Source organism: Callospermophilus lateralis, chromosome 20, assembly GCF_048772815.1.
Source record: "Callospermophilus lateralis isolate mCalLat2 chromosome 20, mCalLat2.hap1, whole genome shotgun sequence".
Classification (NCBI taxonomy): domain Eukaryota; kingdom Metazoa; phylum Chordata; class Mammalia; order Rodentia; family Sciuridae; genus Callospermophilus; species Callospermophilus lateralis.
The window spans coordinates 5,349,594-5,377,486 of NC_135324.1; the positions used below are offsets into that span (position 1 = coordinate 5,349,594).

General features: G+C 40.1%; 1 protein-coding gene across 2 annotated transcripts in view; it reads right to left on the reverse strand.

Moving 5' to 3' along the window:
• Atg7 (autophagy related 7) overlaps window positions 1-27,893 on the reverse strand; it is a 246,640-nt gene that overhangs the window by 198,511 nt on the left and 20,236 nt on the right. For both annotated transcript variants that reach the window (XM_076841137.1, XM_076841136.1), the window contains exons 2-7: window positions 26,635-26,804; window positions 25,997-26,051; window positions 18,845-18,962; window positions 15,968-16,045; window positions 10,884-11,000; window positions 9,520-9,669 (exon numbers count right to left, since the gene is read on the reverse strand). In XM_076841137.1, coding sequence (XP_076697252.1) covers window positions 9,520-9,669; window positions 10,884-11,000; window positions 15,968-16,045; window positions 18,845-18,962; window positions 25,997-26,051; window positions 26,635-26,782 — 666 coding nt within the window. In that variant the 5' untranslated portion in view covers window positions 26,783-26,804. The remainder of the gene's footprint in view (window positions 1-9,519; window positions 9,670-10,883; window positions 11,001-15,967; window positions 16,046-18,844; window positions 18,963-25,996; window positions 26,052-26,634; window positions 26,805-27,893) is intronic.

The following is a 27,893-nucleotide window of genomic DNA, read 5'->3' on the forward strand; positions in this document are numbered from 1 at the left end:
CATGATGCAGTATCTTGCAAGCTCCTTTCCTATCATTACAGATTCTCCACTCAATATTTTTTGTTGTTTTTGTTTTGTGGTACTGAGGATTGAATCTAGGGGCACTGAGCTACATCCTGAGGCCTTTTTATTTTGGAACACGGTCTTGCTGAGTTGCTGAGGCTGGCCTCAAATTTGTGATCTTTCTGCTTCAACCTCCTACATTGCTGGGATTACAGGTGTGCATCAATGCTCCTGGCTTAATGTTGTTTTAATACTAGGATTCTCTTTGGTGACAGTATTCTCTTTGGTGAGGGTTTCCTGTGACAAGCATGAGAACTCCAAGGATGTGCTCTCCAGCTCAGAACTTCCTCTGAATTGAGAAGTTGTCTTCCTTGAGTTCTTCTAGTCTGGCTGGCCGCCACCTGCCACTCTTCCACTGGGGATACCTTTTTATTATGTTCCCGTCTGGAGATCATGACAGATAACATCTGCCAGACAAACTACATATACTAAGTCATCACTGCTTCAACTTCACATTTTTTTTTTTTTAATTCATCAAAAGCATTTACAAGCTGGGTGTGGTGGCACACACACCTGTAATCCCAATGACTTGGGAGGCCAACACAGGAGGATCACAAGTTCGAGGCCAGCCTCTGCAATTTAGTGAGACCTTAAGCAACTTGATGCTGCCTCCAAATGAAAAATAAAAAGGGTTAGGGATGTGGCTCAGTGGTAGGGTACCCCTGAGTGTAATTCCCAGTATAAACACATACACACACACACACACACACACACACACACACACACCTCTTTATCCAACAAGAAAAGGGGTAAGGGAGAAATATTGCTTCTATAATATTGTAACAGCTTACACTTGGGAAATGGTCTGATGTGGGGAGAAGACCCTGCCAGGGTCAGCAGGCATGTGTTCTCATTCTGCAGCTAACTGATTTCAAGACCTGGGGGAAATTCCTTCCCCTTCAGCAAAATGAAGCAGTTGATTGCAATCATTTCCTCCAAAGGATTCCTTTCAGCCCTTGAACCAGAGGACTTTGGACAAGATTAAAGAGGAAAAAACCTATGTAGGTCACAAAACAACACAGACCATATTTTACTAAAGCTCAGCCCTACAGGATGTGTCAAGACTATTCAATGGGTTATTTAGAAAGAACCTAGGAATATCAACGCAGGAATTATCATTCCATTTTTAAATGTGACTCCATAACCCTCCCTTCTTCAATGTTCAGTCACTTAACTCTCACATAACTCTTGACAATTAACTTACCCTCTCTTTGCCTTAATTTTCTCATCTATCAAGAAATTCTTAACTTTCTGTGCTAAGCACAGAAACTGAGAAAGAGGCAATTGCTCAACAAATAGTAACTATAACAACAACATGAATACATTCTGTTGTAGTCACTTCATTGGCCTCTTTGTTCAGTTCAGTCCATGGCCATACATAATTATAGTGTCTTCAGTTTGGAGGCTCTTTTTCATAAATGGCATAGAAAAAAATGGGATGAGTTCTAGGTGACCAAATATTTTCTGGGTCTAGGTTTTAGCATCCACAAATGTAGAGCCGGAGCTGAATGATGTCTATGTAATATAAATTAGAATGTTACATTAGCTGCTACAAGTGGGTGCTTAATTTTTTTAAAATGAGCATATTTATGACACTTAGTATGAGGCAATGGGTAAGAAGATAATAAGAAATCTTTATTTTGAGCAGAAATGACCAGGAGTAAGTTTCTGAGAACAACCTGACCTAACATGAGCTATAGAAAGCAGGAAGGATCTGCTAAAAAAGAAAATTTATCACTTAGCTACAAAGGGAAGTCAGCTTGAAAATGCTGAAAAGGGACTCTCCTACCTGCACAAGGCATATAGGAGTGCAGACAACAGTGTCACAGAGGAAAATGACAGAATCTGTTTGACCCTAGGCTAAACGTCATTTAATCTTTTTTTGGTGATCAAAAGTGACTCCTAAATCTTTAGGAACTAAATCAGAAACCCTCATCATTGTAGAAGGTAGATGGAACAATGCCAGATAAACAAGCTTTTAACTATCGATAAAGAGATTTTTTTAAAATGAATGTAGAAATAAACACTGACTTGAGTTCTAGGTTTTAGAATTGGCTTTGTCACAAATTAATTATGTGGACTTGGGCAAATCATCTCCTTTTATAGTTTAAATATCAGCGGGAAAAAGCCAAATGTAATTTAAAAAAAAACGACTGCTTTGAAGGTTTGTAAAATAAGCATTCCTTTGCACTTGACTGAGAGCATACATGATATATCTGAAGTGGTCAGTTATGCTCTGGCTATAGTTCACCAAGCAATTTGCTGAAAAAGTACAACATGAGAAAGAGAAGAGTGCAAAATTATCAACTTGACTGTCCTTGGCTAGACAATTTCCATGAGGATCCCATAAAACATGCTTATGTGACAAATGGTTGTATTTATTACCCAAATACTTGATATAACAGGAAATGAACAAAGGAAATCACATGTTTTAAAATTCAAATACTGAATGTACTTCAAGGTCACAGCCAGCTACTAAGATGCAGAGTGATCACTAAGTGAAGAAAGAGACAACTAATATCATATAAAGTGGTGCTCCTGCCTGGTGTGGTGATGCATGTCTATAATCTCAGAAACTTGGGAGGCTAAGGCAGGAGGATCACAAGTTCAAGGCCAGCCTCAGCAATTCATCGAGGGCCTGTATCAAAATAAAAATGGTTGGGGAAGTAGTTAAGTGGTAGAGTGCCCCTGATTCAATTCCCAGCACCAGGGAAAAAAAATATTACACATTTCCTACTGTTCTTGTCCACAGATGTTAAAGTCCCAAAATTAAAGGTTAACCTTGTTGAAAATTACGAATCATTTACCAAACATTCACTCTTTGACAACCATTGTGAAGAAAGTAAGCAAGTAAGCAAGTTTTTCCTCAAGATCAGCAATGAAACAGTGTTATGGCCTGTTTTTTAAAACCATAATCACAAAAAACTGGCCTGGAAGATGATTAGATGTTATACTATATGTATATGTATATGTATATGTGTGTGTGTGTATGTGTGTGTGTGTGTACATATACAACACAGAGATAGATATAAATATAGATATAGATATATCACAGTCTTAGTTTCAAAAAATGCACAGAAAGAGATTATAAGAAAATAAACAAAAAGTTTACTTAAAAAATTCACTATAGGCACAGTGGCACATGTCTATAATGCCAATTTTCAGTTGGCTGAGACAGGAGAATCTCAAATTTAAGGTCAGCCTGAACAACTTAGCAAAATTCTGTCTCAAAATAAAAATAAAAAGGGCTGGGGATGTAGCTCCATAGTACAGAACCCCTGGGTTCAATCAATCCCCAGTACACACACACACACACACACACACACACACACAATACAAACACACAAAAGAATAGCTGAAGAACTTTATAAAATTTTAAAAACAGTGATGCAACCAAAAGCAAAACTAATAACTGGAACCATGCCTACAGCAGTTCACTTATTTGCCTGTATTTGTAAAGTAGTCAGTCACACATTTGTCACTTATCATTTTCCAAACTACACATGGTGAGCTCCCTATGGCTTGAACTATTTAGTGGGTTACAACTAGAATTTTCAAAAAAGATGAAATAGTATAAAGAATAGTATTATTTTGTGAAAGCTGTGTATGTGTGTGGTGTGTGTGTGTGCATTTAAAGACATAAGTAAGTACTGAGTCATAATGTCACATGTATTTTTAATCACAAAGAAGTTTGGCATTAAGCAATCACATTACCAATCTTACATCATCCAACAAATGACAGAAAATCAGTCAGAAACACTTATCAAGTTAGCTTTAATTTAAAGTCACACCAGAGTGAATTGGCGAAACTGTCCAGATGCACTGGCACTGCTGAGCCCTAACCCTGACAATCTCAGGAGTGGCTTCTCTGGCAGGAAGACTACTCTTCATCTCTTCATTTTATTTTATTTTTTTCAAACACAAAGGGCAAGAAGATTTGCCTTTTCATTTGCATGACTCAGGCTCTCAAAAGTTCACTTTATGCAACAACTGAAGACAAGTTAACCCAAAGAACAGTTTCCTCTGAAAATGTAATCGGAACAATTTATTCTAAGAAGATACCGTGGGAACAATTCGAACATGTGAATAAAACATAATGAAGCCTATTTTATTCATCATCTCTCAATTCTCACAGCCACCCCTGAGGAAGGGGGTGTCATTACTGCACGCTTGTTTAGGATGAGGAAGTTCAGGATCAGAGGGTCACTGGCTCATTTAAGTTGCAATGGGACTTGAAGTCTGGCTTCTTACTCTACAACAGCCTGTTGGGAGCTAGGGAGGAAAACAGGGCTGTGTGTCTTCCACAGCAGGAAGAGCTGTGACTGCAGGAGGTCACAGAGTTTATGTGTGAGGCTTCTGTTCCCAAACCTCTTCTGCATTTTCCTCATGTGCAAAATTGACAGAATGTTGCTCACTTTGAGGATCAGCAGTAAGGTGTGTGAGTGCCTAGCTCTGTGCTTGGCACATGATTAGAACCCTGATCATGGCTACTGTAGCTGCTGATGGCTAGCAAAATGCTCTCTTCAGGGACAGGTACCCACTACCCAGAGCCAGTCAAGTCTTCTCACACAAGTGAACAGCACTTCTGGAGGCAAAGGTCCCACTTAAATTTAGAACAAATTTAAGATGGTCTATTGCCCCCTGACCCCAGCAATCTTACAGGCTCCCTCCCAGGAAAGCTAACTACTATCAAAATTCCCTTTATCCTTCTTCAAGACAGGGATGCAGAGAGGACCCATGAATGGGTTTCAGCACTCTGTGAGTCCTGACATTAGATGTAGAGTTGGATGCGGGTGTGTCTTTTCTGCAGGGGATTCATGGCTTCTATTGAATTTTCAGAGGTTATGCATTTGTTCCAGTGACCCCAAAACTAAATTACCCATTGCAGATCACATACTTGCCCTCTAGCCTCTCTCCTGTGAGAACACTAATGACCTCTCTGACTCACTGCACATAAATTTCAGGTATATAGACAATTTGGGAAAGTTTTTGTAAACTTCCTGGCCTACATCAGAATGGAATTCTCATGTTAAAAGACAGCACTTACAATGAGCCATCCTAAGAGCTGCCATGACTTCCTTAAGGCCCACTGTGTGGGAGGCACTGACTCAGGAGCTTCCAAAATGGAATTCCCCATTCCTCACAACTCATTCATACCTGAACTCATTCTTCCATCATGTTTTACACACCAGGCATGACACCACAGGTCGCAAGTGTAGTGGTGGGAAATCAGAGATAGAGTCCTGACAGAAATTACATTTCTGTTATTTATTTATCTATTTATTTTGGCAGTAGTGGGAATTGAACCCAGAAGTGTTCTTATCACTGAGTCACATCTCTAGCTTTTTTTCATTTTTGGAGACAAAATCTAGCTGAGTTTTGCAAGCTGAACTTGAATTTGCCATCCTCCTGCCTCAGCCCCCCTAGTTGGGATTGTAGGTGTAAACCACCTCACTCGGTTAGGAGCTTACATTTAAATGGGGGAAAAGATACTAATCAAAGATTACCCAAAAAAATGTAAAATTACTCATGTGCTAAATAAATACCCCAAAGAAGGGATATACAGTGCTAAAGAGCCCGCAACAAGAGAAATAAACCTTTTTAATAGAGGTCAAAGGATTTTCCTTGAGAAAATAATGATTACATTTAAATTTGAAGAAAGAGTAAGCACTTGATGGGGAAAAGGGTGTGAGTGTGGTGGAGGTGGGGAGAAGAGAAAGGAGAGAGAAGGGTGTTCCAGGCTAACAGAGCTTGCAAAAGACCCTGTGACAGGGGACATGCACAACTTGAGGATGGATCCACATAGGGGCCAAGTCACTAACTCTGTGTGCCATAATAAAAAATCCAGTTCCTATTCTTAGAGTTCAGTGAAGGCAATCAGGTATTTCATTTGGGGGTGTGTGATCTGATCAGCTTTGCCAATGATCACTTCAGATGATGTAGAAATGAACAAGAGGCCAAAGTAAATCAGACGAGACCCATTTGGAAAATATCACAGTGACACAGATGAAAAATGGTTGTAGATTAGATGGGAGTGGTGGCAGAAGAAATCCAAAGGCAGCAGACTAAGTTCAAGATAGGAAATGCAGTGGATATGGGGGTGGTAAGAGGCAGAAAGGTATCCAGCAGGAGATCCAGATTTCTGGCTCCTGCAACTGGAAGAAGGCACTGTCATTCTGAGATGGTGCTGCCCAGGAGAGAAATAGAAGCCTTGGGCTGGTTCAGGTGGTGTGTGGTGAATGCATGGGGTTGCAGAAGGTCAGCAGGAGGCTAGATAAAGTGGTTTGGGGGGTCCAGAGGGAGGTTCAGGTTGGTGGTAGCCAAGCAGGTCATGCATGAGGAAATGGTTCCCGAAGACGTGGACACAATGATATTGCCCAGAAGAGAAAACACGCTGAAAAAAAGAGAACACTGGCAGGATTCCAACATTTCTCCATTCTTTTAAGTGTGAACACACAAAGCTCAGAGAGGAACAGTGACATCTTGGGGATCAAAGTACTGGTAAGAGGAGGGGGTAAGGGCTGGGGATGTGGACATGCAGATAAGCAAACCAGCAAGCACTTCAGAGCTCAGATGGTACTGGGAAGGAGAACCCAAAAGAGGCCTCTGAAACAGTGTAAAGTCAGCTGGTGCTTCCTGGAGAGATGAATCAGAATGTTGAGCAAGGCACCAGACAGAGTCAGAAAGGAGGGGGATGTGGAGACGGACACGAAAGGGACATCTGATGGCAGAGAGGTGGGAAAAGCATGCAGCATTGGAGAGCACAACAGTAGCCAGGGCACAGGCTCCATCTTGGGGAATATAAAGAGGTGAGCAATGGGTAAGGCTGGAGTAACGGCAAAAGCCACACATGAAGAGGTTTTGAATTCCAAGATAACATGTGGGGTTTATTTGGTTTGTTTTTTTTTTTTTTTTTTTTTTGTAGCTGTAGATGGACAACATGACTTTATTTTATTTGCTCATTTTTGTTTGCAGTACTAAGGATCAAATCCAGTGCCTTGCATGTGTTAGACAAGTACTCTGCCACTGAGCCCCAGCCCCAGCCCAAGAAGTTTTAACTTCATCCTGAAGTCCACAGTAAGGGTTTTTCAAGAAGAAGAGTGACATAATCAAATGTTAGAACATGCCTGTGTACAGCCCTGCAGAGGACTGAGGGAACATTCAGGCCTGTGGCTGGGAGGTCATGAGAATCCCTATGAGGTCATCAGTCTGTACAGCTTCTGGTGATCCCTACTAGAATAACACAGGGCATAGACAAACAACCCAAGTGTCATTTCTATGGCCCTTCTCTTCCATTACCTAAACTTTTTGGTTAACTTTCCATAAGTCAGTGAGTGCCACATCTCCCACAGAAGACTTAGGTTCTGTGATAACAGGTATAATCATATCTTGTGATTTCTAGCCCAGAAGGAGGTGCTCAACATATGTACTGAGAATTCCAGGCTTTTCTGAAGCCTGGCTCTAACCAACTGATACACCTCTAACAAAGTGAAGGACATTATGCCTGACATTGGCAGAGTCTCAGGGTTGGATACTAGTCTACCCCCAAGAGCACTTAGGAGGAGGCCCAAGATCTCTTCAGTCTTTCAAAAATATGCTGCTGTTGGGGAAGTGCTGACCACCTGCTACATGCCAGCCATTTTATATTATCATATTTAATCATTACAAACATGTGTAAGGAGGTAGTGTTGGTAACATATGATAGAAGAACTAAGGTGAGAACAGGTTATGCAGTTTTCTGAAGATCACAGAACTAACAGTGGCAATGCTGGTGTCAAATATAGATCTCTTTTAGATTCCCAAGGTCAAGCCTCCACCTGAGAGACGTAAAAGAGAGATGGCAGAAAGCACAGGGGTTTTGGAAGCAGACCGTTGACTCTGGTGACATTCAATTTCTTATGCTTCAAATGGAAAATGCAGACACTGTAACACCTATTTCACAGTTATTATAAAAACATCAAGTTTGCAAAAGCCCCTTTCAAAGTGTAGACTGCTCTGCAGATTGTTATTATTTTGGTAGAGTGGCACTTTGTGGGGGGTATTTATTTACCACATTCAACCTGACCTAAGGCTGCTTTTGAGCAAGCCCTGCCTGCTGTCACAAAAGAACCTCACACTTGGGTTTAGGGCTACTTCTATGGTAAAGTGTGTGCTTTGCATGAGCAAGGCTCTAGGTTCAATCCTCAGCACCAAAAAAGAAAATTATCAGTGATTAGTCTTATTGCCACTAATTTAGCTGTAGTTCTATGAAATCATCTGGAGAAATTAAGAATTTTAATAAAAACTCAATTCTTGGTCCTCACTGTAAAAAGGGCTGCCTCTGAAAAGAAAAATGCTAATGCTGCTGATGATTAAAAAAAAAGAGACATCCTAAATTTAGGCTAAGGGATAATTGGGCCATCAGTTAAGGGACTCTCTTTTCTTAGCTCTGATATATGCACATGGCTATGACATTATTCCACTTCATTTCACAATACTCAACGATCTTTTAATTTTAATTCACCGTCTCCCATACAACTAAGACAGTTTACTAGTGTTATCCTTGCTTCTAAAAGACACAGGACTGTTTCATTCATTCAAAAGAACCTTACTGGGGGCCTCAGACAAATGCTAGACACTATGCAGACACAGATCCATGAGACATGGGCCTTGTCCTCCAGGAGCTTACAGTCTAAAACTGCATGGAAAGGAATTCGGACAAGGTACTATAAATGCAGATTAGGAATAAGTGTAGTGAGTCCAGATAGGGAGAGATCATACATGGCCACCCCCATGAGAACACTTCATAATGAAAGGAGAATTGCAATAAGGAGAGCAAGAGTTTCTCAGGAAATGTTTCAGGAAGATGATAGTGTGTGAGGAAATGGAAGATACGTGAAAAAGGTCTATATATACTTGATTGGGTGGCAGTAGGGAGGGTCTGGTAAAAAACAGATAGGATTAGCTGGAGCAATATTTATGAGGAAAATAGTAGGAGACTGAAAGATAGCCTGAGCCAGAAGGAAGTCACATTAGGCTTCTGGCCAATGAACGACAGAGTGAATGTAAGTAGTTTGAGGAAGATTTTTCCATATTAGAGTCACGCAAGATGACAGCAAGAAGATTCCAAATATCCAGGAGTGAGAAAAGGAGGACCTGAGCTACAGTGTTAGCACCGAGAATAAAAATGAAAACACAGGAGTAAAATACATCAGGAGAGAAAATCGAAATACCTTTATCACTAATAGGAAGTGAGGAATCCAAAATTACTAGGAGCTATAAAAGAACTGGAGCAATGTAAAAGAGGAGCTGGTTTGAGAACAGTAAGGGTAGGAGAGGACAGATATAAGAAATGTTCAACAACATCATTTGGAGGGTGGAAGAAATCTAATTTTAAATTTGTTAGCAGTCTATTATAATATGAACTTGAGATTTTTTTCTTTAACCAGATAACTAAATACTCAAAATTTCTCTGACCTTTATCCTTTGACCTTGGAAGAAATCACTGTAGTGCTTAAGCAAGGAAACTCGCACCATGTTGTCATCATACTTGATTAGGAAGTATGGTAGGGCTGTGACACCTTCTGTTTGACAAAGATCATCATACGCCCGCTCAAGGGCTTGAATCTGAAAACAGAAAATGTGAAGTTACTCTCTAGAAAATTACATATCTACCTCTGAGTTAAAAGCTGATATTAAATACAAAGTACCTTAAAGCCAAAAGACTACAAATGACTGACCAAAACCCTGTTGGATTTTTGTAGCAAATAAACACAAAAGTGCCCCCTGATAACACCATTTGACTTTTACATAACACTTTCTTGTGTATGGTGATGTGTCTTAGGGAAACAAAGGAACATTTCATGGTACAGCGTGGTGGTTCCCTAAGTTGTCAATCACAGAGGCTGAGAGAGGTGGTCAAAGTATTCTATCTTTCCTGTGAACATAAACCCACCACTGATAAATTTTACCATAATCTTTAACGGCTTTATTAAGATATACTATACAAATTGTCCATTTAAAGTATATAACTCAATGGTTATTTTTAGTATGTTCACAGAATTGTACAACCATCACTGAGATAATTTCAGAACATTTTTGCTCCTCCTCAAAAGAAACCCCACACTCACAAGCAGTCCATCTCATTCATAATCATTTTTACCCCAATGTAGATTTCTTTTTGACAAATTAGTCTGGTAAAACCATAACCTTGAATTTGTTCTAATTATTATTATTATTATTATTATTATTATTATTATTATTATTATTATAATCATTAGAAGCTGCTCTATGGCTTCAGAATATAGGCTTTTAGTGACTGATATGCTTCTTGTTAATATTCAATCTTTGCCTTAAACAATAATCAAAATTCTCTAGTTTGGGGTCTGTGTTCCACCAGCCTAATTAATTTAATTGCTCTTCTCAGGACTAATCTCTAATGCCCTCCTTAAATGGCAATGCCTAGTTCTGCATGATGGAGACATTCTGTTACTTAGTGTGAGGGTGGTGGAAGCTCTTGTATTTTGTTTCAAAGATTTTCTTCCCCAAAGATATTGCTTTATATTTTCCCACACTGAAAGCAAAAACCACATTTTGATAAATGCTTCCAGCCTTTCAAAATATTCCTATAATTCCTCCCTGCAGGGTTAGTCTTTCACCAAATACCATGGAATACCTATGTAATTCCATACCAAGGAATACTGTTCTCTACCTCTAGAAAAGGACTTCACAATTTGTGAATACATCTGGTCTTTGGAGGATTCTAGTACCACCTCTTCATCCAGAGGTGTTCCTGTTTGCTTAAACTCAACTTTATCTAAATTTGTTTTATAGGCTAATACCTGTTTTGATGAAAACCTTTGATCCAAACCCACTGGCCCCTGAATAAGAGGAATACTCTCTGGAAGACAGAGGGCAGGATAGCAAAACCAATAGTAGAAGTGGTACTTCTTTAAATCCTAGAACAAAACATATAAAATATCAGAAGAGCACTAATAATTAAACTGAAATGCATATAATAATGTAATGCCTCATAGGTAATTAAGAAAGAAAAGTGATGCACACAAAATATGTCTAACTTGTCAAATATTCTCATCCCAACAGAACACAGAACTTCTGCCTTGATCCCAAAATACTCTCCCAGCTGAGGATATAGCTCAGTGGTGGAGTGCTTGCCTTGAAGGCACAATGCCCTGGACTGCATCCCGGGCACTGTCCCTCTATAAACAATCCCAAGTACCCTCTCACAGTACACACTAATAATGTGACGGTAAACATAACCTACTTTATTGATCACTTGCTAACAGAAAATGTGCAATATGTCATTGATACTATCATTGGTATGCTTTAATACAAACCACCCTTAGAGACAACTATTATTATCCCATTTTATAGACAGAAAACTGAAGCTTGGAAAAGGATAAAGCACTTGAACAATAACAACAAAAAGAGGTAAAGGGGGAGGGATCGGAACTATGTTTCCATGACTTCAGCTGCTTCCATGACTGTACCACACTCACTTGATGGATCTGTGGTGGAGTAATGAACACCAATCCCCATACAGCTCTCTTCACAATGAAATAAGTTAAGCACATCATTGAGGAAACCATGTCATTCTTGTACCCATGCCTGAGAAAATTCTTTCTATAAAATGATTGGGACCAGTGGTATTATGGATTTGGGTTTTTTTTTTTTTTTTTAAAGTACTGAGGTATTTGTATACACATAATGAATTATCTTGGGGAGGGGACCCAAGTCTAAACATGAAATTCACTTATATTTTATATACATCTTATGCACAGGCTGAAGGTAATTTTATATGATATTTTTAATGTGCCTGTATTTTGACTATAGCCTATCACATAAAGTCAGTTGTGGAATTTTCCATTTGTGGTATCATGTCACCATTCAAAAAGTTTTGATGTTTGAGTATTTTTTTTTAAGTTTCAGATTAAGGGTGCTGAACCTATATAACATTGCTTTTTGAAATGCCTTGCTGGTGAAATTCAAGTCAACAACTATTAATTAAGCACTTGCTATATACAAGGCAAAATATGAGCCACTCTGATAAAATGAATCAACCTCGGCCCAGCCATCGGGCAGCTCATTTTCTATGTGGAAAAGGAGCAACAATGGTAGAAGTGCTTTCATCTTCACTGGGATTTAAGCCATTTCCACACCAGGTTAAAGCAACCAAAGGACAGGGATTTGACCCAGGGAAGAGGATTCATGAGGCTATCCTTGATACTGCTCCCACCTGGGCTCTTGTTTTTGAATTCCTGCAGTGTTTGGGGCCTGCATCACTCATGTGGTACAGTACCAGATTTACATGGGTACTGAGCAGTTTCCTCACTTATCTGTGACAACTGGACACTAATACAGTTATCTAGTTAGTTAATATTTCTTCTTGAATCTTGATAAGAATAAAAACTGTGGCTGTGGGATGACTTTTTGTTTGTTGTTCTTTGGTACTGGGGATTGAACCCAGGATCACTCTACCACAGAGCTATAGTCCAAGATCTTTTATTTTTTTAAAATATTTTTTAGTTGTAGTTGGACAGAATACCTGTATTTTACTTATTTTATGTGGTGCTGAGCATTGAACCCAGCGTCTCAAACATGCTAGGCAAGCGCTCTACACTGAGCCATAACCCCGGCCCACCCCCACAGATTTTTTCATTTTTAATTTTGAGACAGAATCTTGCTAAGTTTCCCAGGCTGGACTTGAACTTGAGATACTCCTGCCTCAGCCTCCCAAGTTGCTTGGATTTCAGGTATGCACCATTTTGCTCATCAGATGACCTTTTTAAAATTGAGAAATAATTTATATAGTATAAAATTCACCATGTTAAGCTGTCCATTTTAATGGGATTTTTTTTTCTTTTAGATTTTGGACAAAATTGAACCACCATCACCACTAATTTTAGAATATTTTCATCAGCCCATAGCCATTTCTGCACCTTCTAGTAGAAGCTCTCTACTCCCCTACCTCTCTATCCTCTAGCAAACAACCACTAACCTATCATCTGTCTCTATGGATTTGTCTCTTCTGGGCTTTTCATACAAATGGAATCATACCTGATGACTCTTTAAATATAAATTTACATATAAACATGCTTCCAGATAAGAAGGTCTACTAATTAGTTTCCACAGTGTCTAACTCTACCACTAATTGATCAACTAAGAAAAAACTCCCTTTTCACAATGGCAAAACAAACTGAAAAATTGAAAATTAATGAAGTGTCTGGTCCTTTGAGGCCTAAAAACAGCAGAAAGGAAAGCAAAAACATCCCCCAGAGATGATTCTCTCTTCTTTGTACTTAAATGATTTGTCATAACTGATCTTTAGCGAAAGGTTAAACAATTCAAGATGAAGGACCTCACACACTCTAAGGAGTTTTATCAGGTCATCTTCAAAAGCCAAAGGCTTGAATTTCTTAGGATTCTTTTCAGGATACAAAGGACCTTGGTTAAATTAAACATAAGGCTCTTTGAGCCTGAAGATTTTAAAAGAGAAATTAATTTTTTTTTTTTTTTTTTTTTTTTTTTGTAAATCAGGCTAAGAACACTCAGAAAGGGCAGTGAGGCCAACACACATAACACCTCTGAGAAATGCCTCCAAACTTTAAGTCAGAGCTGTTATTTTTCTCATTAAGGACAAATTGTTATTTATGTTCTATTAAAGAGAATTCTTGGTATAAGAAATGTATTAATGTTCAACTAAAAAAAAACCAGAAAATTTAGCAATATTTAAATAAATCTATCCTAGTAGAGAACCTACAAAAGTAATCAAATGTTCAGAAAATGATTACCATAACTTATTAGAAAATGTGTTCCTTGTAGATAACCACACATTGCTATAATCTTTGGGGTCCCACCATTCCCTCTGTGCTTGGGCAATAAAAAAGGGAGGTGGCATTTAGGAGAAGCAGATGAAGCTGTAATGATACACACTTCATCCACAGCAAAGAACTTACTCTAAGTAAATAAAATGAGCAGGAAAAAAAATATCAATATGGTCAATATTGCTTCAACTTACTCTAAGTAAATAAAATGAGCAGGAAAAAAATATCAATATGGTCAATATTGCTTCCTGCAGCATTTTTTATAATAGGGAACATTAGAAACAACCTAATGGCACACACCTATACCATAATCTCAGCAACTCAGAAGGCTGAGGCAGGAGGATCATAAGTTTGAGGCCAGTCTCAGCAATAGTAACACCCTGTCTCAAAATATAAAATAAAAAGGGCTGGGGATATAGCTCAGTGGTAAAGCGTCCCTGTGTTCAATCCCCAGCACGGAAAAAAGGAAAGAAAAAAAACAACCTAAATGTACAACAGGAGTCTATGGAATATATACTAGACAGAACATTATACAGTTGACATAAAGGACAAATCAGTTTTACTTACACTTACAAACGTGCACGCACGCATGCATGGGCACGCACGCATGCATGGGCGCGCGCACACACACACACACACGTTCTTTGATACACAATGGGGTATGTCTAGGTAAACCCATCATAAGTTAAAAACATCACCTGGGTTAAACATGCATTTAATATACCTAACCTACATCACATATTAGACTAGTCCACCCTAAATGTGCTCAGACCACTTACAGTAGCTTACAATTGGCCAAATTATCTAACCCAAAGCCTCTTCCATAAAGCGTTGCATCCGTCATGCAAAGTATTGATCACTGTACTGAAAGTGAGAAAGGGAATGGTTGTATGGATACACTTTCAGACAAGGCTGAAAAATCCTAAGTCAAACCATCAAAAGCCAGGGACCATCTCTACACACATTTGCATGTGTGTGCGTAGCTAGTATCTTTACAAGCAGCCCTTACCTTTCCCTAACTTGCCTCTTCACTGAGACCTAGTCTTTCCCTCCAGCTCCTTAACTCTACCCACTGTAGGCAGTGATGTTACCTTCATGTGATTCCTTTTCCTCTTCAAGGCTTCCCTTAATGTATTTTAAAATTAGATCATATATATATAGAAGGCATTTTCCTTTGTTTATTAATTTTTATCTAAAAACTTTTTTGAGACAAGGTCTTGCTATGTTGCCCAAATCGGCCTCATACTTGTGATTGTCCCGCCTCAGCCTCTGAGCACTTGAAGTATAGGCATATGACAACATGCCTGGTTCTTTGTTTAAAAAAAAAAAAAAAAATTGTACGGTCAAGCCACGTTGTGTGAGCTCCTCTAACCCTTATTTAAGGGGTGCTACAGTTTGAATCTGGAGTGTCCCCCAAAGGCCCACATGTTAAGGCCTTGGTTGCCAGACTGTGGTGCCCACTGGCAGGTGATGGGGATTTAGGAGGGGTCATAGTGAAAGAAATTGAGGTTACTGGGGATATGTCCTGGAATGGGATATTGGGACCCCCCTCCGTCCTTTCCTGTCTCTCTCTTTGCTTCCTAGCCACCCTGAAATGAGCAGCTTCTCCACCATAAATTCCTGCCATGAGTGCTGCCACAGGTCCAAAGGCAACAGGGCCAAGTGACCATGAGCCAAAATAAATTTTCTCCTTATAAGTTGATTATCTCAGGTATTTTGTCATAATGACAGTTAACACACTGGGCCTACCAACTAAGCTTTGCAGGACTGTATTTAACAAAGATGTTAGTTGGCAATAATGAAACCACTGCTCCCTAAGCCTGACTTCATAATGTCCTTAATAACAGGAGTTGGGTCATTCTGTTATAGAAACTATGCAACTACTACCAGTGTGATCAGTACGAATGAATTCATTTTGCATCGTAATAAAGCCACTAATCAAATTAGAGCTTCTTTAACAGCTATAAGGAATATCACGAGGTAACACCTTCAGAGAGAAGAGAGCAGCCCGTCCTTTTGGTCCACCAGAATGAACTGGGGATTTCACCAGTCTCAATACAACAGGGAGCCCATTTACTTACTGCAAATGTCAAGAGGAGGAACTTGTTGAGGAGTACAGGGTTTTCAAGAGCAGCACCTGACTTTATGGATTCCCAGATCTGCCAAAAGAAAGAAAAGCATTAAGACAGGTTGCCGGGCAACTCTGAGCTTCTCACTGTCAAGCAAAGTGTGAAACTGAGAAGCCCCAGGCTCTTCTTGTTTTGAGGCCCAGCACTGCTTATCCTGGGCACTGAAGAGGGTCATTACTTCCTAGCCCACTTGACACTGCCTTTCTGTCAGCCATGCTCCTGAGCCAAGTAAAGGAGCGTCTCCTCCAGCCAAAGAATCTCCTCTATGGGAATCTTAGCACAAAAGAGACAACCAGGTCACTCCTGTGCATTCCTGACTTCCTTCAGTAGCTACCTACTTATTTTCTACAACAGGGTTGCAAAAATAAAAGACACAGCCCCTGCCCTCAGGAAACTCATAATCTCGGGAGAGAGACAGGCATAAATGTACAAGTTCAACACCATGTAGGACTTGCTATCATAGAAGTAGGTAACAACAGACTGGACTTGCTATCATAGAAGTAGGTAACATCACCCAGCAGGGATTCTCGAAGGAAGTGATCTCAACTATAGTAAGGGGATTTCTCAAAGCCAGACTTGGGATTATCCTGCCTTGAGAGATAAAAAGGAGAATGAAATACAAGTTTATGTACACTCCATAAGTACTCTGGAAGCTAAAGCTGGTCCTGGTCACAAGATGTTTTAGTAGCTAAGATTAGCTGCTAAACTTTGTGTTGCTAAGCAGGACAAAATAGCAAAATAGTCACCCCTACAGAAGAACCATTCCCCAAGGACAGCTGTGGAAAAAGCAAGAAGAAATAAGCCCTTCCCATTGACATCATGGCTTTGAAGGAACTGGACCTGAAACAGCAGGCCCTGGCTTTCTCATGAGCCAACATGGAGGTAAGGTGTAAACCGCCAGAACTCTGAGCCCCTGTCAAGTGTCAAGGGGTGGGATTCCTGTGAAGACAACCTACTTTTTCCCTTGATAGATTAAGAACTGTCTCAACTCTTTGGAGGTTCCCTTTTAAGTGTTCAGCCAAGGCAAGAGATCCAGAGGCAGTCAGGTCACAGGTGAAGAAAAATGACCAACCATCACCACCTGAGTCATGAGCCTCATCCACTAAGAGGGATGTAGTGGAAGCCTGCCTTGGGACTGGCTGGGAGATTTCCTTCCCTGACCATTGTGCCCACAAAAATAGGAAATCCCCTCTTTTTTGTTCTCCTACAATTGTTGATTTTAAGCATGGTACTTTCAAAAAGTCTTTTAATTGACATACAATTATTATACATATTTATGGAATATAGTGTGATGATTCAAGCCATGCATACAATGGAAAGTAATAAAATCAGAGTAATATTCATTTCTTTGCCAGGAACCTTCAAATTCCTTTCTTCTTGTTATTTTGAGATATGCAATAAATTGTTTTAAACTGATTATCCTATTATGCTAGAGAATCTTAGAATGTATTCTTCCCAGCTCACTTCATGTTAATACCTAAAATCCACCCTCTCTATATTTTCTCTCTCCTCTCCCATTCCCAACCTCTGGTAACCACTCTTCTATTCTCTACTCCTATAAGATCAATATTTTCAGCTTTCACGTAAGATAAGAACATGCAGTGATTGTCATACTCTGCCTGGCTATATCACTTAGTTCCACCCATGTCACAGAAAATGACAGGATCTCTCTTTTTATGGCTGAATAATATTCCACTATATTTATGTACCACATTTTCTTAATCCTTTCAGCCATTGATGTACACCCCAGTTGAGTCCACATCCTGGCTATTGTGAACAGTGCTACAATAAACATGGGAGTCCAGATGTCTCTTCCATATAGTCATTTCATTTACATGGGATATATAAGAGTATATACCCACAAGTGGGATTGCTGGAACATATGATAGTTCTATTTTCAGAGTTTTGAGGAACAGTCACACTATTTTCTATAAAGGCTGTACAAATAAACCATTCCCATCAACAGGATATAAGATGACACTTATTCAATTTCTTGTCCAGTACATGGCCTTTCTGTTCCCTCTCCCTCCCCCTAGTGCCCATCCTCTACTCTACTGGTCTTGACCAAATTATGTTATGTGCAATATAAATATATGACAATGAAACCCACAATTCTGTATAATTACAACATACCAATAAAAATTTTTAAAAAGATGATGACATTTTTTTTTACTAACACTAGTGTAAAGATCCCTCAATTAAGAGTGGTAAGGAGGATTGGGATAAACTATCCCTCTCTTTTCTCTCTATCCCTATTTAAATTCTTTTAACTCAGCTATGAAGCAAAGGAAAGATATTCCATGTATAGAGAACATCATGTCCCAAAAAGACAAGAGAGAAGAGAAAGCAGGTGATGGGAGTTACAGCTGATCTGCTGTGACCAAATACAGTCCAAAGAGACCAACAGTGGCCTTATAAATCAGAAGCAGATTAGCTTTAGCCCTGAAGGTGCTGGAGATTCTGTATAACTAACCTCCCATGGCATCGTCATGCACAGGACGATCAAGCCTCTCTGGAGCACAAGGCACAGAGCACCCGGATGCATTCAGCCATAGGAATGTAACCTTCAGGGAGAGGTCAGGCTTCTCCAAAGTGCTCACTGGAGATCAGCAAACCTGAGTTTTCACCCTCTGGCCTATGTCCAGCTGAGAGCCAGTGTCTTCTCCCTGATCTTCTTGCCAGTACAGAAGGAGCAATTTATTTCTCTATAGAGAAATAAACAGAAACCTGCAAACATCTTCAAGTATTTATTATATACTAGTTTCTGCATCAGACCCATGTGCCCGATCAGAAACATGGTACCTGCCAGGCCCACAGAAGATGGCTAACCTCATTGGCTGCTTGTTCCAGAAGGAGCTTCTTATCCGCAGTCTTGAAAGACTCCAGTGTGTTGGTGTTGTACAGTGTCCCTACAGCAGGGCAGCAGTGTGCAGGCGTGGGAGCACTCCTAGACACAGAGAGAATCAGTTAGCAGGCACCGCAGGGACCCTGTGTGAACCAGGGGAGTGGCGAGGAAACCAGTTTCGCCCAGCCGGAAAGGGAGAAGACTAAGCATGGGACCAACACCATCATTCCAGGACTGAGAAGCAGGTGCCATTCCCCAAGAAGCCTACGACAGCATGCTGCTCCTCACTACCTCCCAAACAAAAGTTCCTTTTCTATCTTTTATTCTTTCCTATATTCAATCTAAGAGGGAAAACCTTGGGTCAAGAACTGTGCCAAGTGTGAGTTCTTATTAATAGCTCTTTTCCCCACTTAAAAACTCAAGCAACCTGCCCCAGGTCATATAACTCTGGGCAGTCAAATCTAAAACCAGAACTGGTTGACTTCAAGGCACTATGCTGCCCAGCCCCAGGGTCCTGCTCTAATCCTCTATTCCAGAAAGCCAGCTCTCATTTTCTCTGGTAATAGAGGACACATAAAATGAAACATAATATTTTAGAGCATTTTAAGAACAATGGCCATTACACCCAAGTGGAGGACACTAAGCTCCCAGAGAGCTGTAAGCACATTTCCTCTGCTTATTCCACGATCTGGGCTCTGCACTTGGCTGCTGCTGAGCAAATCCCTGAGGGCCATCAGAGTCAGCAGACAAAATGTCCTGTGCCTGGGCTACCTGTCAATCCATGGTACCACATGGTTCATGCACGCTACAATGCCCCCCAAAGACCTCAAGATCCTAAGAGAAATCAAAGTTAGGAGAAGAGATGATGAGTTGATTTTGAATACAAATTCAGACATGGACAAATCTACTCTCTCTTCTGAAATGATTAACTTGTGTTTCAGAGGTTACAGATGCAAAATGAATATATGCATTTCATTAATGACCTGTTATTTCTGCCATTTACAACCAATGCAGAGAATGCACTGTTACTCGTTACACTAATAGTAGCTGCTTGGTGTAAATAACCAGTGTCTTTTCATTTAGAGTTTGCTAAAAAAAAAAAAAGAAAAAAAATGGGTTTGGGGAGCTGAAGGAGAAGAGCTCTAACTCTAGAGCAGGTGTGGCAGGATATAAGAACTCTCTCCAATGCTGCCTGTGAGGCTCAAATGCCAAGTTGAGGGAGGGAGGCAGAGAGCTATGGCTCAAAGGCTGAAGCCTTCCCTTGGGAGCTGTGAGTCAGCAAATCACAGGTTGTTTGTCACCATGCTCCTCCAATAAGGGAATATTCTTCATCCAGGTGAGATGAGGACATCAAAGATAGACTTGAGGAGAAAGAGAAATCACAATGGGCAAGATTAGGCCTACAGGGAAGGAAAAGGAAGCAGAGCAGTTGGTAAGCTAGGCCTTTCCACCCAGACTTAACTCTATGGAATTACTGCTGAAATGGGACCCTGGGACACAGGGAGGATGCTATGAACTAATTTGAATACAAGTACAGAAGAGGAAGTTTCACTTCTTTCCGAGTGTCCAAATGTCACAGGTACATGAGGGCCATATCAAAGCCTTGCTCTGAGAGGGGAGGAACCTATCTCCTAAGAACCCAAGCTACTGCCAGGATGGCTCCCAGGAACACCAACACTTAGGCCAGGTAATAAATGATGAGGATTGGAAAGGAGAAGCATTATTTAGGACTAAAATTCTATTGGGGAGATAAATTTAAAATAATCATCATCATCATCATCATCATCATCATCATCATCATCATAGAAGGAAAAGCCCAATAATTAGAGAAATTTTAACTCGAACAGTTCTGACACTATTTTGTAGTTTAGTTTACTATGATTCTATTTATATGAAATGTCCAAACTATGCAAATTCACACAGACACAAAGTAGATTCTTGGTTGCCCAGTGCTGGGGTATAGGGAGGAGGCAGATGGAGAATGACTACTAGAGGTTTCTTTTTGGAGTGATGATAATGGTGACAATTGCACAGCTCTATGGGCATACTAAAAACTACTGATGTGTACACTTTAAAAGAGGAAACTTCAGGCTGGGGTTGTGGTTCAGCAGTAAAGCGTTTGCCTAGCACATGTGAGGTCTTAGGTTCAATCCTCAGCATCACATATAAAAAATAAATAAACAAAATAAAGTTATTGTGTCCAACCACAACTAAAAAAAAATATTAAAAAAGTGGGGGGGGGGACTTCATAGCAGGTGAACTTTCTCGCAATAAAGCTGCTAAAAGAATATGAATTAGAAATCTCCCCTACATACTAAAGCTAAGAAGGAATTCTCAATGATATACACACTAACCTGGTGCCCTTTGATGTGAAATGCCCTTCCAAGGCCCACGTGTTAAAGGCCTGGTCCTCAGGGTGCTACTAGTGGGAGGTGATGGAATCTTTAGGAGGTGGGGCCTAGTGGGAGGCTCCTAGTCCTTGGGGACATGCCCTCCTAAGGCAGTTCGGCAGTTCTCCTGGGACTCCTTGCCAGCACTGCTATAAAAGCCTGATATTGGCCCCACCCTTCTCTTGCTCTCTCATCCTATTGAAGACGTGACCTTTCGTTCCTGCACATGCTTCTGCCATAATGTGCCACCACTTGTTTCCCTCACAAGAGGCTAAACAAATGTGTCCCCACCCCACCCCATCCCTGATCTTGGACTTTTAACTTCCAAAACTGGGAGTTAAATAAATCTTTTCTCTTCATAAAGTTTGCTGCCTCAGTTATTTTGTTGTAGTAATGCCAAACTGACTAACAAACCTGGTAAAGTATGGATTTCACAAAGGCCTGAATTCTGGGCCTGTGTGGGGACATAATGTTTTTTAAAATCTCAGTAGTATGCACCAGTTATTTCCATGGCAGCGGGTAACCAGAACCGAATAAATCCTCCAGAAGAACAAAGGTTGAGTTTTATACCTACAGAGTTCTTTACTCCACACGAACAGCTTTGCATAACTATGGGGAGCTTGGGGAATCACACCCTTGCTTCATTTTCTCCTATTTTCCCTAAAAATCTCTGAGTTTTAATTTATAACACCCTTAATGGAGTCCACTGGTATCTTTCCAAAAACATCACATCCCATTTTGACAGCCTACAGTTATTTAAGCAACTAGTATGCACCAACCCTATGGTAGATGCAGGCAGCACAGGAGAGGACAAGACAGACACAACCTGTGTCCTGTGCACAGGCTTTTGCACAACTACTTTTTAGGTTCTTTGAGGGCAAGGGTTACGCCTTATGTTCTTCCAATCAGATCTAATTTGAGGCTTAGAAAAAAATTTCCTTATAATTAAAGATTAAAATAAATAATCTTCAGGATAAAGAGGGCCCAGGGAAGATTTTTTTTTTTTTAACCATTTCATTTTGGTACAGAGATGTCATCCAAAACCGACCTTTCTCTTCAACAGAAACTGATGACATACTCAATGCTTATAGCCGGCATACCATTTTCCAGTCTTTCTGGCCAGAAAGGCACAGCTCTTCCCAAAAGAATCTGAGGGGACTAGTAACACATGTCCCTTTCCAGCCAGGCCCTTTAAGAGACCGGCTGGGCCTCCATCTTCCACCTATTTTCACTCTGGCTCTATTTCCCATCTCCCAGTTGTTACTTCAAAGTAACAACTCAGACTTAACTAAAGCACAAAGGCAAAGCCCTTGAGGATGATGGAGCCACAAGGTGCAAGACAACCAGATGCCATCCCTGACTATTAGGTAAGCAAGAAATAAACTTTCTTTGCATTTGGGCTCTTCCATTTCTGGGTCTGGTTCAGTGGCACAACCTACCCTAAGACCATACTCTCATCTTCAAGGCATGGCACCGATTAAAGACTGCTTGAGCAACTCACTCCATGTAATTTAAAGAACAGCATCCTGATGCTTCTAACTGCTTACAGAGATCCTTAAGACTAGGAGCCTGGGAGAAGGGATATAGCTCAGTCTTAAGAGCATATGCTTTGCATACATGAGGCTCTGGGTTCAATCCACAGCATCCAAATTAAACAAAAACACCCAGAGCCCAGAGTCAAAGGGGTTTATCTGGTGCTATGCAAACATGAGACACCTTTGGCTTCAACAGTTAAGAACCAGGGCTGTTCACTCTCAACCGTTTCTTCTTCCTCTCCAAATGCCCAGTGCCTAGTGCACACAGTATAATCAAGACACAGAGGAAGCAATCAATGAGTATTCCTGAAATAATGATCACCTCTCCACATTTATTAGTCACTGAGCACACTACAATGCAAATATCTGTCCTCTCCTTGTCTCTCCCCATCTCTCTCATACTGCAGTGGAGCCCTAGAGTCCTAAGTCTTTGCATTTCTAATACCCACAATCCTGCAAATTGTAGACAAACCCATGCAGATATATGATGACAAAAACAAAGAAAGTAACAATAACAGATAACATGGACACAGAAATCTCCTACCTTCTGAGGAAAGTCCTAAATGCTTTTATTAAAATTCCTAATCATGCTACAAAGAGAGGCTCAGAAAAACACAGACGTTTAATAGTAGTGGGAACACTAGAAGCCCAGAGATGAGAAAAAGAAAGCTAAAAACAAAACAAAACAAATAAACAAAAACACAAGACTTATTTGAGGTAGCACACTTAATTAGCCGTAAGTCCCAAGTCTTCAAACTTCAAATTCAGGGCTATTTTCACAGCACAGGGGCCATGTTTTCCTCCTGCTCACCTCCCCAATGTCTGCCACAGTGATTCACACACTGGTGGTACTGAATGGGTAAAGGAAAAAGTATCACCAGCGTAATCAAGCAATTTGTGTGACAGTCATAGCTGCAGGATCACAGAGTTTCTTTGACCAAAATGGATTACTCAAGCCTTGGATGCTTGGATTTTGTATTAAGATCAAATTTAACTTCCTTGAGCTGTTTTTTTCTTACTAATGTCTCAAAGAATAAAAGTTTTAATGCTTGTACATTTTCAGTCTTTTCATTTTTTTTATTATTAGTTGTTCAAAACATTACAAAGCTCTTGACATATCATATTTAATACATTTGATTCAAGCGGATTATGAACTCCCATTTTTACCCTGTATATAGATTGCAGAATCACATCGGTTACACATTCACTTTTTTACATACTGCCATACTAGTGTATGCTGTATTCTGCTGCCCTTCCTATCCTCTACTATCCCCCCTCCCCTCCCCTCCCCTCCCCTCCAGTCTTTTCATTGTTATATTACAGTTGCCCGAAAAGTTGATCAGTCTTGCCAAAACACCAAGAGAGCTTACTAGTACTTAATTTGTTTTGAGAAGTAATCACCAGAAATTTGATGGATCAAGAAAGTTCCAAAGGAAAAAAGAAAGGCCAAGACACACTTTATAAATGTATAAAGCCTAACACTATTTGGGGTTTATGTTATACTTTTTTTTTTTTCCTAACAATTTTTGTGTCAATTTTATTGAGGTACAATTCAATTAATATACAGTAAGATTTGCCAATTTTTTTTGTGTGTGTATTTGGTGCTGGGGATTGAATCCAGGGCCTTGGGCATGCAAGGAAAGCATTCTACCAACTGAGCTATATCTTCAGCCCTGTGTTATGCTTTTAATTTTGCAATCTGATGGAGATAAAAGAATAAAATGTATTGATTTTTTTGAGAAATAAAACAAAGAATTCTAGAGACACTTTATTTTCAATAGCCTAACCACTGACTATACTACTGCCACTTGGAGAAACCATGTGACTTTACAAAGACTTCTGCTCTCCCCAAAATTCCTCATCTTGACCCTGCTGAGGTAGCAGACAGTGGAAGTGGATCTCACCAGAGCATTTACTTCTTTAATCTTCCATAATCTTAAAACCCCTCAACATGGTTATGCGTCTAAATGCACCCCTCCCCCCGTTCTAATTTTTGTGTAAACTTTAGTTTGAGAAAATGAATTCACAAGGACCACAAATGCTTTCATCCACAAACCTAAGGACCCTTGTACTGAACTCTGACCTCTGGACTTCTGACATTGTTGATCTTCTTCTCCTTCATCAAAGCCCTTCCTCCTTTGGTTTCTATAGGACTTTTCATTTTTCAGACTATCCTATGACAGTCCATTTCCCAGTTTTGCATCCTCTAAATCAGGGCCACTCACTGCTCAGACCCTCTGTTCTTCTCATCCACTGCTCTCTTTCCTGCATATGGCCTCATGGCTTTTGCTGCATGGATGACCACCACACCAACTACTCACCCCTCTCTTGGACTCAGTCCATCCTGACATTTCTGGAGGACACTGTCACTCAAACTCAACATGTTCTAAGCCAAAACTGCTACAATTCAGAAATACGCTTCTGAATACATTTTAGTTTTCCCCTCACCCTTGCTCCCGGCCCCCCCAGTCCTGGGGATGGAACCCAGGGCCTCGTACATGCTACACAAGTGCTCTCTCACTGAGAGCAACACAAGTGCTCTGTCACTGTGCTTTCTAAATTTAGCTAGCTATGACTTTTTGACATATTTTATCTTTTGACCCACAGTCTCTTCATCTGAAAAAGTGAAAAATCACACTTGGACAGATCTGAAAGGATTAAGTTTATAGAAATGCCTAGCCAGTTAAGTGTTCAGTATATGCTTCTCTTCTCTCCAGCAACTCCCCTAGTTGCCAAGTGGATTTAAAAAAAGAAATATATCTATCATATCCTTTGAACATTCCCATAATGTCTTGCACAGTGGCTCCTATACCAATCTGACTTAATAAACATTCATTGATCAATGCATACGCTACTAAAGGAGTAAGTCAAGAGAATAAAGAATCATAAAATATAAGCTACAATCAAAATCAGGAGGGATGTTCGCTAAGTCTCAATCTAGATGGTAGCTGGTTCCTACAAGGCTCTGAAAAATATTCATTTTTTTCTGCTGAAAAAATGAACCATTGACACCTAAAAAAAATATTTAAAAATGAACCAGAAAGTCCTAAGCATCTAGCACTTATCTTAACAGGAGGCACAAGGGAACCTGAGGCCCTGGCTCTGCTCCCCAGACCCTCTCCAGCTTCTCCTGTGGTCCACTTCTGAGGGAGGTGAGAATGCTCACTCCTTTCCAAGAACAGTTCTTTAGATTGTGAAAATAAATACTCACATGTCAAAAGCACTGAACTCCAATGTTAGGCGAGCTGGCAGTCCCGCAGAATCACCTGAAAAGAAGAATGATTGCATCTTCAATAACAAGTCAGAAACAGTAGCATTCATAACAAAAATATTTGCAATTGTTTTGTTCTCTTTGTTGATGAAGCTCCAAGGGCACCATCCAATCCCTGCTTATCTGTGACACACAGATAATGTCTGTATGGATAATGGCAGAACATGACAGGGATTTTGTGAGGGATTCACCATAATTATAAGAAGGACTCCTGGGGGAAAAATATTTTGGATCTCTTCTTTCCGTAAAACTAATTAATCAGTATTCAGATTAATAACTTACATTTTACTATTCTATTTCTTTTCCCCAGAACAAGAGAAAAGAAAAAGGAGCGTGGGTCGAAAGTCAGAAAGGAAAAAAGAAAGTGAAGAGCACTGAATATAAAAGAAATGGGAGTTCCTTTCTAAAGGAAAGCTGAGGGCTGGGGTGTAGGTCAGTGGTCGAGTGCATGTCTAGCAAGTGCAAGGCCTAGGTCCACAAAAATAATAAATAAATAGATAAATAAGTAATCTGGTACTATACTAGAGGACAGAGAGGATCCAGAAGATGATAGGAGAGGCAGTTTATTACCACCTTACCATTGTAATAATAACCCTTAATGTTCTTGGGGGCTTCATCTAGTCGATATTCATTCAACTTCTTCTGGGTCAACTCGTGCCAAAAGCCAACATCTAAGGCACTGCTGAAGGGGGCAAACTGCAATTTGAAGAGTCCAGGATCCCCCATAGCTGCTGCTCTTAATTGGTGCCTATTAAGAAACACAATATAATACAGTGAAATAACATTCCAAAACAAAACCCATAAGAAAAAAAAATTTGTAATAAAGCTTAATTCAAACAAACAAAAAGGAGAGGTACATGAACCATCTTACAACTTGACTTTTTAAAAACTTTGGTAAAACACATTCAACATGTCATCTGTCCTGTTAACCATTTTGAAGTTTCAATTTGGTAGCATGAAGCATATTCAGATGCAAAACCAACCTCCGGAATCTCTCCACCTTGCAAAAGTGGAACTCTGTACCCTTTACACAATTTCATTTTCCCAGGCCGACACCTGCCATTCTTTTTTCTTTCTCTATGAGTTTGATGATCTTAAACACCCACATATGAGGTTTGTGTTTTTATGACTGGCTTATTTTACTGAACACAGAACCTTAAAAACCATCCTAGTGGGGAAGTGCTGGAGAGCCAAATTGTATTGTTACATTGTATGCATGTGCTAAAAATGTAGCAAATCCCAAAGTTGTGGATACTTAGAATGTACCAATAAAACAAAATAACATGGGGGGGGGCGATGGAGTAAACTATCCTAATTTCCTGTGTTGTCAAGTTTGGTCTCTTCATGACATGACTTTCCAAAATAACCCTTTCTAACCTTAATTTTATTTTTGCAGTGCAAAGGATGGGCCCCAGGCCTCACACATGCCAGCCAGGTGCTCTACCACTGGGCTAAAAATCCAGTCCCTGGTCTTAACTTTGGTGCATCTTCCTTTAACGTCAGTCAGTCTGAGTGATGATGCACTAGTGTTTACTCCTTCTTCTACATGGTTAAGATCACAGAAGTTACCGACATGGTTAAGATCTCAGAAGTTACCGGCATGGTGGCGCGCACCTGTTATCCCAGCAATTCAGGAGGCTGAGGCAGCAGGATAGTGAGTTCAAAGAGAGCCTTAGCAAAAATGAGGCACTAAGCAACTCAATAAGACCTGTCTCTAAATAAAATACAAAATAGGGCTGGAGATGTGGCTAAGTGGTTAAGTGTCCCTGAGTTTAATCTCCAATTACCCCCCACTAAAAAAAAGATCTCAGAAGTTCATCACCATCCATGTGGTCCT